Genomic DNA, 15,334 nt, shown 5'->3' on the forward strand with positions numbered 1-15,334 from the left:
CGCACCGCGCGATTGATACACGTGGCAGAAGATGAAAGGATGACGCTGGCACCACTGGTTAAAATCAGAAAATGTCGTATCAGCAGAATACCTAGTGGTACGATGCGCCGTCGAAAGTGAGTCAGGAGTACAGCAGGAGTCAGAACTTAATGGAATGACTAGATGCCCCATCAACCATACAAGCAGCGCCACGTGGATCAAGTTGAATGACGGAATGTCCCATCGACCATACAAGGAGCGCCACGTGGATGGCACAGACAAAGCCTTGAGTCCTTCGCAGCCATCAGGCATCAACCAAGGCAAGAATCAAAGTCAATGTCGAAGTAAAGGAAACGCCCGAGGCGTCGCCCAGAAGGATGTGAAGGGCGACGCCAGCGTGAGACGTCACGGGCGTCGCCTCCCCGATACCCACAGGTAGGAAAGACTGTGGAGGGAGACGAGACCGAAGAAAGCAAAGTTAATCACAGGCATCGCCTCCCCGATACCCACAGGTAGGAAAGACTGTGGAGGGAGACGAAATCCAAGAAGGCAAAGTTAGTCACAGGCGTCGCCTCCCCGATACCCACAGGTAGGAAAGACTGTGGAGGGAGACGAAATCCAAGAAGGAAAAGTTAGTCACAGGCGTCGCCTCCCCGATACCCACAGGTAGGAAAGACTGCGGAGGGAGACGAGACCGCCAAACGCCAGCGAATCACTGGCAGGGCGTTCCCCGATACCTATGGGAAGGAAAGACCATGGAGGGAACAGACCCCCCCCCCCCCCCATAGCACTCAGCGTTTTAGACACCCGGGGACGACACGGTGCTGCTGTAGCAGGCCTCTCCTTAGGCGTGGGCGCCGAGTGTTAAGGACCCAAGAAAGGACCTTTCAGTATCATAGACATCCCGTGGACGATGCGGCGTCACTAAGTGAGCCTCTCCATGGGTGTGAGGGTTGACGTGCAACCTTTCCCAATCATACAAAACCGCCCAACAAAGTGAAAGAAATGGGCAGAACACAGATAAAATAATCGAAGCACGTGAAGGAAAAAGATGAGAATGAGAACGCACAAGCAGAACCGTGTGTGGCAAAGACATAAAGGCAATCATACGAACATCCCAAATCAGTAACAAGAGTAAGAATAGTTCAAAGAATTACAAGTTTTAAAAGTTAAAGTAAAAAACGAAGGAAAGGTATAAAGCAGTTAAGCGTGAAGCTGAAGGTGGCGGTTGAGAGGCAGCGGGTCAGTCATCCACGTCCATGGGCACGACCTTCCTATCGACGACATGGTGCATGGGGTCGCAGTTTGAAATATTGATGTCAGGGTTCTCACAGGACGCCTGGGTCAGAGCCTCTTGGAACCCCTCCTCGAAAGTACCCGCCATCTCCTGGATAAGGGACTTCTTCTCCTTCTCCAGCTCCTCAACGGCAGCATCCCAGAGGCCACCTGCTTCTCTAGAGCCTCCTTCTCAACGCGAAGCCGACTGACCTCGACCTGTAATTTGTCGTAGTCAGCCCGGAGAAGGTCCGTAGCTTTGGCCTGTGTGGCCATTTCCCCCTCCATCCGCTCCATCTTGGCAGCCTGTTCACAGCAACGGTCCTCCAAGTCCTTTCGAGCTTCCGCATCCGTTTTGACCAGTTCCTGCAGACCCGTTACCTGGACTTGAAGAGCAACTTCCCGAGTGTAGAGCCAGCCTGGAGCTCCAATGCCTCGGCCAGTTGCCTCTCAGTTTCTGCCTTGGACTCTTGCATTTGTTTCAGAGAAGTTTGATACGCTTCGTTCTGGCGCCCCAGGGTCCTCATTTCCTCTTCCAAGGTAGTTGCCTTTGTTTCCAAGGCCTGGAGAGTTTGAGCTTGCAAGACAGCGTTTCTGGCCTAGGCGCGCCATTCGAGGGCCACCGCCAGGAAGGCCCCCAGATAGAAGGGCATGCCTTCCTTTCTGTCTGTACCCTCTGGCAGACTCCCGCCGCTGAAGCCCCTCATTAGATGCATGATCGGAGGAGGGATGGCGATGAAGTCAGGGGAAGCAGCGACGGAAGCAGGGGAAGCGACAGTTTCTACCGGCGGCGGAGGCGGAGCAGATTCGGCGCCTTCGTCCCTTTCCTCGTGGAGTGTCATGGGAGGCAGTGAGGTCGCACTCGGGGGGTTATCCATGAAGGGGTTCCCTCCCTGGGGCGACGCCTCTACCAAAAGGGGAACCCGCGCAGATTTTCTTCTTCTGAAGGGAGCCACGCCTTCTGAGTCCTCATCATCCGTTAGAACTTCCAAAACCCGTTTCCCTTTGTCAAGGGGGGTTGGAGCCGGTGACGAGGCCGCGGCTAGGGGAACAGCGGCGATGGGTAGAGGAGAGCGAGGAGTCTGGAGTGCTGCAAGGCTGCGAGGAGATGACAGAGGTGAACTCGAGATAACCTCGACGGTAATCGGAGGAGGCGGCGACAGAATCGGCAGGGGAACAGGATCGGCAACAGGGGTGGAGGAGGCGCCCGCCTTGGCGGCACGTGCCTCCTTCATTGCCTTCGCCAGCATCATTCTCTTCGAAACGCCCATCACCGACCCTACATCAAGACAGACCAAGCAGCAAGAATTAGTACTAAAGCAGCTATGCGAATTCACAATACATGAAGAGACGTGAAATGCAAGTAACATGGCACAGTGTGAAACGAGCACAATGGTATGGGGGGACAAACACTCGATAGCAGGCTGTTCGTAGTAAGAAAGATGAGGGGAGAGCTCCTTACCAAAATAGGTGGTCAGGGCGTGGGCATTGTACTCGCTAGCAACCAGCTTCAAGGTATCAAAAATGATCCCCAACCCCGCCAAGGCTTTACTTACCTCCCTATCGGCGGGAGATAACTCTTCCAGGGTTTTGGCCCTGAGCAATTTAGGGCGCTCCGTCCAGTAAAGGGGGAAGCCATCCAAAGCTGTGGGATCGTGCTTGGCGCTGCACACCCTGAAGAATTTCCCTTTCCAGTTCTTGTAAGAATTCTGGAAGAGGGATAGGAGGATCCTGCCTGCGATCCCGGAAAAGCTTACCCAGAAGCTTTTCCCCTGTTTCTTCACCTCAAAGAAATGCAGGAAGATATCTACAGAAGGGGGGATACCCAGGTATCCGCAAAGAATTTGAAAGCCCCGCACGAATGTCCAGCTTGCCCCGCACGATATCTTCCTTCTGTTGTTGCTGCTTTAATTTTGATGTAATGAAAACAATATTTTGTTTTATCTTTTATCTTTGTCTATTTGTGAAGACAAATAGGGGGAGATATATGTTGTTGTTGTGATTTAAGTTTCTGTTTTCAGTTGATAAAACAGTTTGGGTTATGTAATATGTTTCTAATATTAAGTGTTTTAATCTTTAACTGTTAATCTGTATCCTAACAAAATATCAGAAGTTCAATGTTTTGCTCAAAGTTCTATTGCAGGAACTGCTTCAGATTTAATCAGGTACAACACAAACATCAAGGATTTGTCTTCATCAAATAGGGGAAGATTGTTGAACCAAGTGGTGTTCAAGCTTTAAAGAATCCAAATCCTTTGAAGGATGTTGAAGCCTCTGCTGTGTTGGTTTAAGCTTTGTTCTGGGGTAGTTTATATGTTGTAATCCCTCCTGATCCTGCCTGTTGACCAAGACGCTGGAGCTTTGCCTCGTCAAATCTAGATCGACTTCTGCGCCGTGTTAGCCTCCGTCCTTCGCCACGATCACGCTCCGACGCCCAAGTCAGCGACTGAACCACCAAATACTAAGAGAAACTCAAGAACTCTAAGGAACCGTGCAAAGTTCTCTCTCTACGTACTCGAAACTCGCAAGCGTAAAGAAGTAATATGAACGTGCGTACCTCAGAAGTTCGTTAGAATCTCTTATATACCTGCGCACTTTCTCTCTCCAGACAGTTACACATCTGGACACGTGGCTCGCATCCAGCTGTACACGTGTCACCATCTGGAGCATCCTTGACTTGGGCGCCACTTCTTACTCTTCAGGTTTTTCGGCTAAGTTACTCATGCATGACACAACTCAGTGCATAGCTGCCTTGGAGCATGATCTCTTCTGAGTGGCGAGATCGGGTACCCTCATATACACCTTCCCTGTGGTCTCGCCGGCCGCCTTCACGATCTACTTTACTTGCTTCACCGTGTATGTTCAGGTAAGCTGTCTCCCGAGCTCATCCTCTGGCCAGCTGGGAAATAACTATCTGACTTCATCTTCGACGATGTCCCTGTTTCGGCGATCTCTAATCACTTGGTCGCCTGGGTTCACATCTGGCGACTTCATCTCAAACCCGGTGACCGCCAGTTTAGGTATGCTAGAGATCGGAGCACGCCAACTTAATGACTGGCAATTACACGAGCCTCCCGACTTCCTTCCCTTCTGCCAGCCAGGTGTCCCGTTCAACACGCCTATATAATAGCTCGATGCCACGTCATCACTTCCGACTGCCAGGGCGGTACACATCCTATGATTAAATCTAAAGCATTAGCATTTTCAATCTTTGTGAAAACGAAATGATTTCAAACTAAGTAAAAACAATCGATTGTTTTGTCGAAACAACCGATTGTTTGTACTTAGGTGTTTTGAGAAAAAGTTTGAAAACTGTTTTGAATGGTTAAACTGTTAAGTACCAAAACAACCGATTGATTCGAGGAAACAACCGATTGTTTGTTTTGGGACCATAACAGGAAAACTGTTTTCTTTGACTGAGCTTTAAATGATTTAACTGTTTACGCTCCAGTCATTAAATGCTTTGACCAATCTTTTAATGCAATTTAAGAGTTTGTTAAGATTTGATAACAAACTACATCTTTGAATATATTCAGAAAAACAGATTTAAGAATTAAGAATCTTTGACAAAGTTTTTCTAAGAGAGTTTTTCAAAGTGTTGAGATTGCTAAGAGTTTGTGATTGATCAAAGTGCTGGAATAGGATTCTGCTTGTATTGATTTCAGATTATCTTCTGTAACAAGTGTAATCCTTGTACTCGTTGAACAATTTCGTTTCTGTGTTTGCTGAGATTGGCTGTGTGTTCTTGAGGTGTTCAAGATCAGCAATCTTAGTGTTGGCCAAGGAGAGTGTGTTTCTTGAGGTGTTCAAGGTCATTCTCTTGGTTGTTGTGTAAGTGATCAAGTGGTGATTGCTCAGTGGATATCCTCAGGGTTTCTGAGAAGACTGGATGTAGCTCTAGATTTGGAGTGAACCAGTATAAACAAATGTGTACAATCTCTCTATCTCTAACTCTTTAAATTCAATTTGTTTTTTGTTTACTGGTATAAACAACTGATTGTTTCCACGAAACAACCAATTGTTTTTCTGGTCTATAGCTTTTGCTTGCTGTTTTGGCTAACTGAATTGCTGAATCATTTGGTTACTGAGATAAATTCATTCTAGTTTTTGAAATATTTGCAAAAACCCTTTTAAACAATTCACCCCCTCTTTCAAAGTTAGATCAAATGTAAAATGAACATGAAAGAAGAAAACATCTCAGATAGTACAGTAAACAAAAAAAAAAGAGTGTATTTTAGAACTTCAAAGAAATAATAAGAATGTAGAAAATGATAGCAAAAAATATACACTTTATTGTCAAATAGGCATAAAAGAGGTCACATGTACTCAAAAGAGATGGAAAGAAAAAGTATTTTTAAAAGTTGTATCAAAACTGAAATGGCATAAAAGAAAAAAAAAACATATCACAATGAAGACCATAAAAATGTATTTCAGAACATCAAATAAATTAAAACAATGTGAAAAACGAAATGATACCGTTAGTAAAAAAATAAACTTTATTGGCGTATTAAACAAACACAAAACCCTAATTAGAAATTTAGAAGATAATTTTACTTTGAAACAGAAATGTGAAAATTCCAATAACAAAGATTAAAACATGAAGACATAAAAAAAGAGTGCAAGGATTGGTTCAGGTGCAAAAGATACAACAGAAAGGAAAAGGGATGAATCATTGAAAAAGATGAACTATAAAAGAACATAAAGGAAACAAAATAGAACCTTTTTCGTTGCATGGCATTGATTCTGAACGAAAGTAGGATTTCAGGATGTGGTTTGCCATAAAAAGGGTTTCTCGATGTGGTTTGCCATAAGAGAAGAAGGCAACAACAAAAAAGAAATGGAATGCAGCAAAATACCAGAATAGGTAAAGTTTTACTGCAAAAGTGGGCCTTTAAAACCTGTTTGAAATGCTATATGCAAGAGTAGTGCTTAAAAATTTCAAAAGGAGACCCATATTGAGAATGAGAAACTTATATTAAAAGGGGAAACTTTTTTAATTCTCGCTTCATTTTCTGGATGTGCTTTGCCATAAAAAGGATTTTTGGATGTGTTTTGCCATAAAAGAATAAGGCAACAACAAAAAAGAATAAGATTGCAGCAAAAGACCAGAATAGGTAAAGGTTTTTTACAAAAGTGAATCTTTAAAACCTATTTCAAATGCTATATGCAAGAGTATTTATTCAAAATTTCAAAAGATATGAAGAATATTTTTTTAAATACATTATTATTAAATTATTAAAAGATATGAAGATTATTATTATGTGTTTATTTATTATTATTTAGAATGACAAATTTGAAGTGCTCATTTATTAACAATTTTACGAAAAATAAAAATCTTGTATAATCGTATTAAGTTCATTTATAATCCAATTTTAATATTATTCAATTCTATTCAATTTTATTAATTGATCATGAATGAAAGAACTGTAATTTTGTTATTATTTACTTGAGATGTTTACTACCTGTACCGTTCCGTATCCGGGCGTTGATAAAGTCAAGGTCAAAGTCAGCATAAGGCGTCGCGTAGGTGAAGAGACGCCAAGTGCCAGCGTCGCCAAGACGAAGCGTCGCCAAGGTAAGGCGTCGCCTAGGTGAAGGCATCGCCCAGTTAAGACGTCGCCCAACTAGGGCGTCGCCAAGGTCAAGTTCCACAATGGCAAGGGAATCACAGTGTGGCTCCCTGATACCCATGGGTAGGAAAGACCATGGAGGGAGCGACACCGTGGAAGGCCTCAAATCCCGACGATCCGGGGTAGTAATAAAGAGAAGAGAAAGGTGGCTTCAAGGCCATAGTAGCAATGCCAATGTAGAGCAACCTGACTCGTGAAGTGCCCCTGCTGCCCCAGAGACGCCCTTGGGATAGATACGACTCATGAGGAGGGTCACGCCCAGGGCACACAGGTGCAGGGTACGAGAGGAAGGTAGATACGCTCTCGTAGTGAGTGGCTAGATGTTGGGGGCATGAGTTGGCACCCAAAGAGTCACCCCTAGTGCAGACGCACTCCCAGGTAGGAGGACTCACACGAGGAGATACCCTCAGATGGGGTCACGGCGCTGTGAGGCCCTCCACGTATACAGCAGCCAGGTCAGATTAGAAACGCCATTTTGTCAGGTACAAGGTAATTAAGGTTATTTAATACAGTTTCCGTTTCGAACGTTTAAGGTACTATAAATGCTCCCAGTCGGTTTAAACGTCTTAAATGCGCTACGTTTTATAATTAAATGCGCTTTAAGGCGCTTTGAATGCAGGAGTAGCATAAATAACGCTTTGAATGTTGGAAACGGAGTTCGAACTTTTGGCTAATTTTCCAGAAACACTCTAGTTGCTTGCTCGAGCCTTGAGGTTACGCACAGGGAACTAGGGAAGGATTTTGGCCAGAACGAGAAAATATACACGAGACACAGTTTCCTTTTTACCACCTTCAGAGTGCCATACACGGTGCTCCGATATGGAGGTGCAGAGTTTTTGGTGTTTCTTGCTGGCTGACTTGAGCGTCGGAGTGCAAACGGGCGCTAGGGCGTCCTTTTGTCCTTCTTTGCAGGAATCCACAGGTAACCAGTGGGAAGGAGTCCCTAGCTGACGGTTGAGGTCGCGCACGAAGACGTCCCAGGTCAACCGGACGGAACATTTGGCGCCAACCGTGGGGCACGATATAAAACATCAGTCCCACCGCAAGTTTGAGAAGACCTATCAAGTCACAGTAATGTTGGGGGAAGTTTGAGGAAACAGTGAAGAATGCCCACCACGAGATGAGGTACTGCACGCGCGGCGGGCGAAGAACTGTCCATGCAGCAAGTCCTGGAGATAATGCGGAGGCTGCAGGATGATATGGCGGAATCGAAGATGGAACAAGAACGCATGCAGGCGGTTCTCGAAACCTCGCATGTGAGGAACGAAGAGCTCCGCCATGTTAATGAGGAGTTGCGTCGGGGTCTAAGGAACAATCAGGGGCAACGCGAACATGACGAGACGGAGAACCTCACCCCGCAAGGGAGTTTTCCACTCCCTTCTCGCAGGAGATTCTGGATGCGGCGATCCCCAACACGTTCGCGGGGCCCAAAGCAATTTTCACTGGGATGGAGGATCCCGAGGCGCATCTCACTGCGTTCCACATGCAGATGGTGTTAGTAGGCGGCTCTGATGCCGCAAGGTGCAAGCTCTTCATGAGCACGTTGACAGAGATGGCAATGGACTGGTTCATCAGCCTTCCAAATGGCCATATCACCTCCTTTCGGCAGTTGTCGCAGCTGTTTAGGGAGCAGTACTTGGCAAACAAGGCCCCGCCGCCGGTCTCCTACGATCTGTTTGATGTGAAACAGTATCAAGGGGAGACCCACAAGGAATACATCAACCGCTTCGGGGCCCAAGTGGTGAAAGTTGGTACGTCGGAGGAGCCCATGATCGTGTACACCTTCAGGAAAGGCATGTGTCCCGACCCTTTTTGCGAATCTATTATTCGCAATAGCCCAAGGACTTTCGCTGAAATTCGGCGTCGGGCGGTGGAACATATCGCTTCCGAAGGAGAAGTGTGTGAGAAGCGAACCAGCGTAGTGCCCTCCCGCCCGAGGGCGCAGACGTGGATTCAGCCCGTCAGGGTCAACGAGACCACGACGGGAAGGAAAAAGCCGGAGGGGAGGCGCTCCTACGAAACCAGAAAACCCCAGCCCCGGGGTCCAGCAGGAGGCGATCGCCCGACTAGGGAGAGGGCAAGGCCGGCGAGATATAACTTTGTAGTGGAGTTGAAGGACCTGATCGCCGTGCCTAACATAGCTGAGAGGTTGAGGCGACCGGCGAAGACTGACAAGGTGTTGGGGCCACGGAAAGACTCTTGGTGTGAGTTCCACGAGGCTTTTGGTCATCACATCGACAACTGCATGTTGCTGGGTTACCAGCTAGACGAGCTGGTGAGAAGCGGTTTTCTGAAGGACTATGTTGCAGAACCTGCCACGACCGCCGCCCTGCCGGCGCCAACGGAAGAACAAGCGCACGAGATGCCCGTTCTCGGCGAGGTTCACACCATTGCTGGAGGTTTTTCCGGCGGAGGACCCACCGCCTCCCAGCGAAAGAAATACGCGAGGGGGGTCAACTCGATTGAAGAAAGGATCTCAGGTGAACCGTGGGAGTTGGACCTCGTGTTCACAAGGGGGGATCTCCGAGACGTGGTGCCGCATGACAACGATCCCGTGGTCATTTCAGTTGTCACGGCGGGCCGCAAGGTGCACAGGGTTCTTGTCGACCAAGGAAGCTCCGTAGATGTCATGTTTTGGTCAACATTTAACAAGTTGCGACTGTCTCATGACCTCTTGAGGCCCTACACAGGGTGCTTATATGGTTTTGCAGATCACCAGGTGGAAGTCCGAGGCTACCTGGAGTTGAGGACTACGTTCACGGATGGAGAGGCCTCGCGTACCGAAAGCATCCGGTACTTGGTCGTAAACGCCAACTCCGCCTACAACATTTTGATGGGCAGGCGGGCGTTGAATAGGCTGAACGCAGTAGCCTCCACGCGCCATATGAAGATGAAGCTGCCGGACCTCAGCGGCAAGGTAATAGTCATCAAGTTGGATCAGGAGGAGGCGCGAAAGTGTTATGAAAACAGCCTGAAAATGAAGAGAAGCGTGTTCATGGTGTTTGAGGGTCCGCCCAGTGCGGACACATCGATGATTGAGGCGACGCCCGCCGGGTCAACGCCTGACGAGGCCACACCCGTGAGGGGGACGCCCGAGGTAGATACACTCATGGAGGAGGGACATGACGATACGGCGCCCGTGGAAGAGGCGGCGCCCATTCAGGATAATAGCAGGGATCAACAGGCGGCTAATCCCGTGGAATGGGAGATTGTCGGCAAAACGTTTAAGCTAGGGCGTTTGATGAGCCAAGAAGAGCAGGAGTGGGTGGCAGAGGTGATTTCACGCCACTTGGATGCTTTTGCATGGTCTGCCTCGGATATGCCCGGCATCGACCCGGATTTTCTCTGTCATCACCTCAGCATGGACGCCACGGTCCGCCCCGTGCGCCAAAGAAGGAGAAAGTTTAACGAAGAGAGCCAGCTGTTGGTAAGGGAGGAAACGCAGAAGCTGCTGAGTGCTGGCCACAACAGGTAGATCCAATACCCTGAGTGGCTAGCCAACGTCGTCCTGGTGAAGAAGGCGAACGGGAAGTGGAGGATGTGCGTGGACTTCACGGACTTAAATAAGGCGTGCCCGAAGGACTCGTACCCACTGCACAACATCGACGCGTTGGTGGATAGTGCATCCGGCTGCAAGGTGCTAAGCTTCCTGGATGCATTCTCGGGATACAACCAGATCAAAATGCACCCGAGAGATGAGAGCAAAACTGCATTCATGACAGAGACTTGCAGTTACTGTTACAAGGTAATGCCTTTTGGACTGAAAAACGCGGGCGCCACCTACCAAAGGCTGATGGACAAGGTCCTAGCGCCCATGTTAGGAAGGAATGTGTACGCCTACGTAGATGATATGGTAGTGGCGTTGAAGGATAGGGCACAGCACGTGGCGGACCTAGAGGAGTTGTTCGTCACTATATCCAAGTACCGCCTCAAACTAAACCCCGAGAAGTGTGTCTTCGGGGTAGAGGCCGGTAAGTTCCTAGGTTTCATGCTCACGGAGAGGGGGATAGAGGCGAACCCCGACAAATGCACAACAATTATCGCCAAGTGAAGCCCAACATCAGTAAAGGAAGTGCAGCAGCTGACGGGGCGGATGGCGGTGCTCTCAAGGTTTGTTTCTACCGGAGGAGAGAAGGGGCATCCATATTTCCAGTTCCTCAAGAGAAATAGTCGTTTCGCATGGACTGACGAATGCGAAGCGGCTTTCATCAAGTTGAAGGAATACCTGGCCACGCCATCCGTCCTCTGCAAACCGGTGGCGGATGTGCCCCTCCGGCTGTACTTCACGGTGACAGAGCGAGCTATCAGCTCTGTGCTGGTCCAAGAGCAGAGCCAGATTCAAAAGCCCATGTACTTCGTAAGCAAGGCCTTACAATGCGCGGAGACGAGATACCAGGCTTTGGAGAAGGCAGCGTTGGCGGTGGTGTTTTCAGCCAGGAGGCTCCGTCATTACTTCCACAGCTTTACAGTGGTAGTGATGACGAACCTCCCTATACAGAAGGTGCTGCAGAAGCCTGACGTAGCTGGAAGGATGGTGTGCTGGGCGGTGGAGTTGTCAGAATTCGACATCCAGTATGAGCCCAGAGGATCCATCAAAGGGCAAGTATACGCGGATTTTGTGGTAGAACTCTCGCCCGGAGGTGAACAAGAGGTGGAGGCGGGCTCGCGGTGGTTACTCTCGGTTGATGGCTCCTCCAATCAGCAGGGAAGTGGTGCGGGAATAGTCTTGGAAGGACCCAATGGCGTGTTGATCGAGCAAGCTCTGCGCTTTGCCTTCAGGGCAAGTAATAATCAGGCTGAATACGAAGCCCTGATTGAAGGAATGCTCCTAGCTAAAGAATGGGCGCGCTAAACCTCTTGGTAAAGAGTGATTCCAAACTGATTACAGGGCAAGTGTCGGGTGAGTTCCAGGCGAAAGACCCACAGATGGCAGCATATCTGCAATATGTTCAACTGTTGAGAGGAGCATTTAGCGCTCTTGAGCTAGTACATGTCCCAAGGGAACAGAATGCCAGAGCTGACCTGCTTGCCAAGCTGGCCAGCTCAGGCAAAGGGGGGGTAGACTGAGGACAGTGATCCAAGAGACGCTCAAAGTTATGCGTAAGTTCGTGGAAGATAATAGGGTGGATGTCCTCCAGATTTGTACTGCAAGAAGGAGGCCAAGGAGTCATCGTTCTTTGACCCAAGATATGCTGAAGACGCCCCGCATTAGCGCGTACGCGGACACGCCCGAAGAAGGAAGGCAGATGCATATATGTGCCTTAGCCGAAGGAGACACCTGGATGACGCCATACAGACGATACCTGGCGGATGGGGCTCTCCAAGTGGAGCCTGAAGAGGGTAAGAAGGTTAAGAGAAATGTCGCAAGGTACACTCTGGTGGACGGAGTGTTGTTCAGGCACGGGTTCACTCACCCTATCTTAACGTGCGTGAGCGGCGACGAGTGTATCCGAATAATGGCGGAGCTCCACGAAGGCATTTGTGGGAGCCACGTAGGAGGAAGGTCCTTAGCCTCTAAGGTGGTACGCGCAGGTTTTTATTGGCCAACAGTAAAGGGAGATAAGGCACGTCGACTGGCACAAGGCGCCGCCAGAAGAGCTGCGATCCATATACAGCCCGTGGCCTTTCCATACCTGGGGGATTGACATCCTGGGTCTGTTCCCACTGGCGATAAGGCAGATGAAGTACTTGATCGTTGCCATCGAGTACTTCACCAAGTGGATAGAGGCGGAGCCCGTGGCCCAGATCATTGCGCACAAGGTGCAACACTTCGTGTGGAAGAACATTGTGGGTCGTTTTGGCGTACCTAGGCGGCTGATATCCGATAATGGAACCCAGTTCGCTAGCCAGTAGTTGAGAAACCCGTGTGCTGAGGTAGGCATCAAGCAAGTGTTCGCATCAGTCGAACACCCCAGACTAACGGGAAAGTAGAGTCAGCAAACAGAGTTTTGCTGAGGGGGCTAAAGAGAAGGCTAGAGAAGGTCAAAGGGGCGTGGGCGGAGGAAGTACCAAGGATCGTATGGGCATACCACACCACGCCCCAATCTTCCACCATGGAGATGCCTTTCAGCTTAGTGTATGGGTCGGATGCGATGATCCCGGTAGAGATACATGAAAGCTCGCCACGTTTCCAAAACTTTGTGGTGGAGGAATCCAACGAAGAAAGGCGGGTGAACCTGGACCTACTAGAAGAAGCCAGGGAGGAGGCCAGAATAAAGGCTGAAGCAGTAAAGAGAAGAGTGGAGCAACAATACAGCTCTAAGGTGAAGCCACGACAGTTCCAGATTGGTGACCTAGTTATGAGGAAGGCTCATCCATACGAGCTGGAGAATAAGCTGTCTCCCAAGTGGACCGGGCCCTTCAGAATTACCGAGGCTAAAGGCAACAATTCGTACAACCTAGAGACCTTGGTGGGGGGTCCCATTCCGCGTAGCTGGAATGCAGCCAACTTAAAGTTTTATTTTAGTTGACTTATGTAAGCAACCATGTAACGATCTTGTTGAAGAGGACACTCTTTTTCCCTTTCGGGGATTTTTTAATGAGGTCACCCGAATAAAAGAAAAAAGAAGTTCGAGAAAAACCTTGCCTTGGTTTTTAGTCTTTATCTTTTTTCCGTTCGAAGCGGCGACAGGCGTTGCCAAGAAGAAAGCGTCGCCAAGAGAAGGCGTCGCCAAGAAAGGAAGCATCGCCAAGAAACATGACGGAGGAAAAACGCACAGTATATGAGGTGTGTGCAAAAGTAAAGCGGCGTTACAGAAACCAAGCATGGTATAGTAGAGTTAAATTTACAAGTAGTGTTCGAGATAAATGGGAGTAAGGCGAATAGGGCAAACATTACAGGCCCTGTGCCCATACAAAAAAAAAACACAAACGAACCACTCTTCAGTGGCCTTCGGAGTCGGCACGGGAGGAAGACGAAGCCCCGTTCTCAGCCCGCAGAGCCCGGGTAAGTTGAAACCTCTGCTGCTGGTTTATCTTCGAACCTGCACCAAGGGAGACGAACGTGTCAGAGACACCATGAAGTAAAACATACACAAATTTAGAAAGCATCAAAGGCGGAAGCTTCTAGGGTAGCGACTCGTACATATATACTTCTCTAGGGTTCTGGCGTTGAACTCCAAACTGATCAAGGTGGCAGAGTCAAAACCTCCCGCCTCAGCAAGGATCCGGCAAACCACCTGGTCATTCGGGGCTAGCTTCTTGAAGGGTTTGGACTTGAGGGCCCTCGTCTCCCTCACCCAGTACAGTGGAAAACCATCTAGGGCAGAGGGAACGAGATCAGAGCAACAAATTTTGAAGAACCTGCCCTTCCACCCAGTGAAGGAGTTTTGGAAGGGGGACAGGAGAACCCTGCCAGGAACATTATTGAGGGTCACCCAGAGATTATTCCTTTGCCTCTTCACCTCAAAGAAGTGAAGAAAGATATCAACCGAGGGTGCACAAACCAGAAAACCAAAAAGTATGTCAAAGGCCTTGACGAAAGCCCAGCTATTGGGATATAACTGGGCCGGAGCAGCATTAATCTCTGTCAACAGTTCCCTCTCAAACCTGGAGAAGGGCTGGCGCACGCCGATGGTCTTGAAAACCACCTGATAGAAATAAAAGAAGGGGACCCCGTCGTTGGCCCGTTCGTCTCCGCACACTAGCTCCCCTAAAGTGCAAGGGAGCACAGCAATATCGTCGTCGTGCCTCTTCGCGAAGGCACGGTGATCATAGGAGCACGAATCCCCTTTGTGTTCCCTTGGCCCGGGTAGAAAGCAAGCACGAGCACTTGTCAAGGAGCTCGCTCGAGGCCCAAGTATACAGGTCCTTGGGGTTAACCCTGAGGGGAGGAACACGAGAATACATGCCTGAACAGTATCTGGGAAGTTTGGAAGAGAGTGACCTGCTGGAAACGCGGGGGTAAAACGCTGGTTGGAACGAACACTAGAAGAACTCTTTGCGAGAAGAGAAAGGGTGTAAGTAGGTTACGAAAGCACAAAGATGATGAGGACAGGTTCAAGATTTTGAAGAACTAAATATTGTAGTTAGAGCGCCAAACGACGCAAATGGGTGCACCGTGTGATCAAGCCACGTGGCAGAGGATGGGAGGATGACCTTGGCACCGCTGGTTAACACTCAGAAAACGTCGTATCGACAGAATGCCCGAGGGTACGATGCGCCGTCGAGAATGGGTCACAGGCTCAGAAAATGTCAAGACCAAGTCAAGTGAGGGAATGTCCCATCAGCCATGCGAGAAACGCCACGTGGATGGTACGGGCGAGACCTGGAGCTCTTCAATACCACCAGGCGTCGACCCGAGTCAAAGTCAAAGTCAATGCCAAGGTAAAGTCAACGACCTAACCGCACCGGGCGTCGCCAGCATGAGACGCCCAAGGCATCGCCAGTGGAAGGCGTGGAAGGCGTCGCTAGCATGAGACGTTGAGGGCGTCGCCAATACAAGTATCAAC

The 15,334-nt window shown here is 49.0% G+C and overlaps 1 protein-coding gene across 1 annotated transcript; it reads left to right on the plus strand.

Annotated features, from left to right (window-relative positions):
* Positions 1–8,331: 8,331 nt before the first annotated feature.
* On the plus strand, positions 8,332–10,359 carry LOC137833307 (uncharacterized). The gene has a single exon (XM_068641664.1). The coding sequence runs from the start codon at positions 8,332–8,334 to the stop codon at positions 10,357–10,359; it is 2,028 nt and encodes a 675-aa protein (XP_068497765.1).
* Positions 10,360–15,334: the final 4,975 nt, after the last annotated feature.

This window comes from Phaseolus vulgaris, chromosome 6, assembly GCF_000499845.2.
Source record: "Phaseolus vulgaris cultivar G19833 chromosome 6, P. vulgaris v2.0, whole genome shotgun sequence".
Taxonomy (NCBI): Eukaryota; Viridiplantae; Streptophyta; class Magnoliopsida; order Fabales; family Fabaceae; genus Phaseolus; species Phaseolus vulgaris.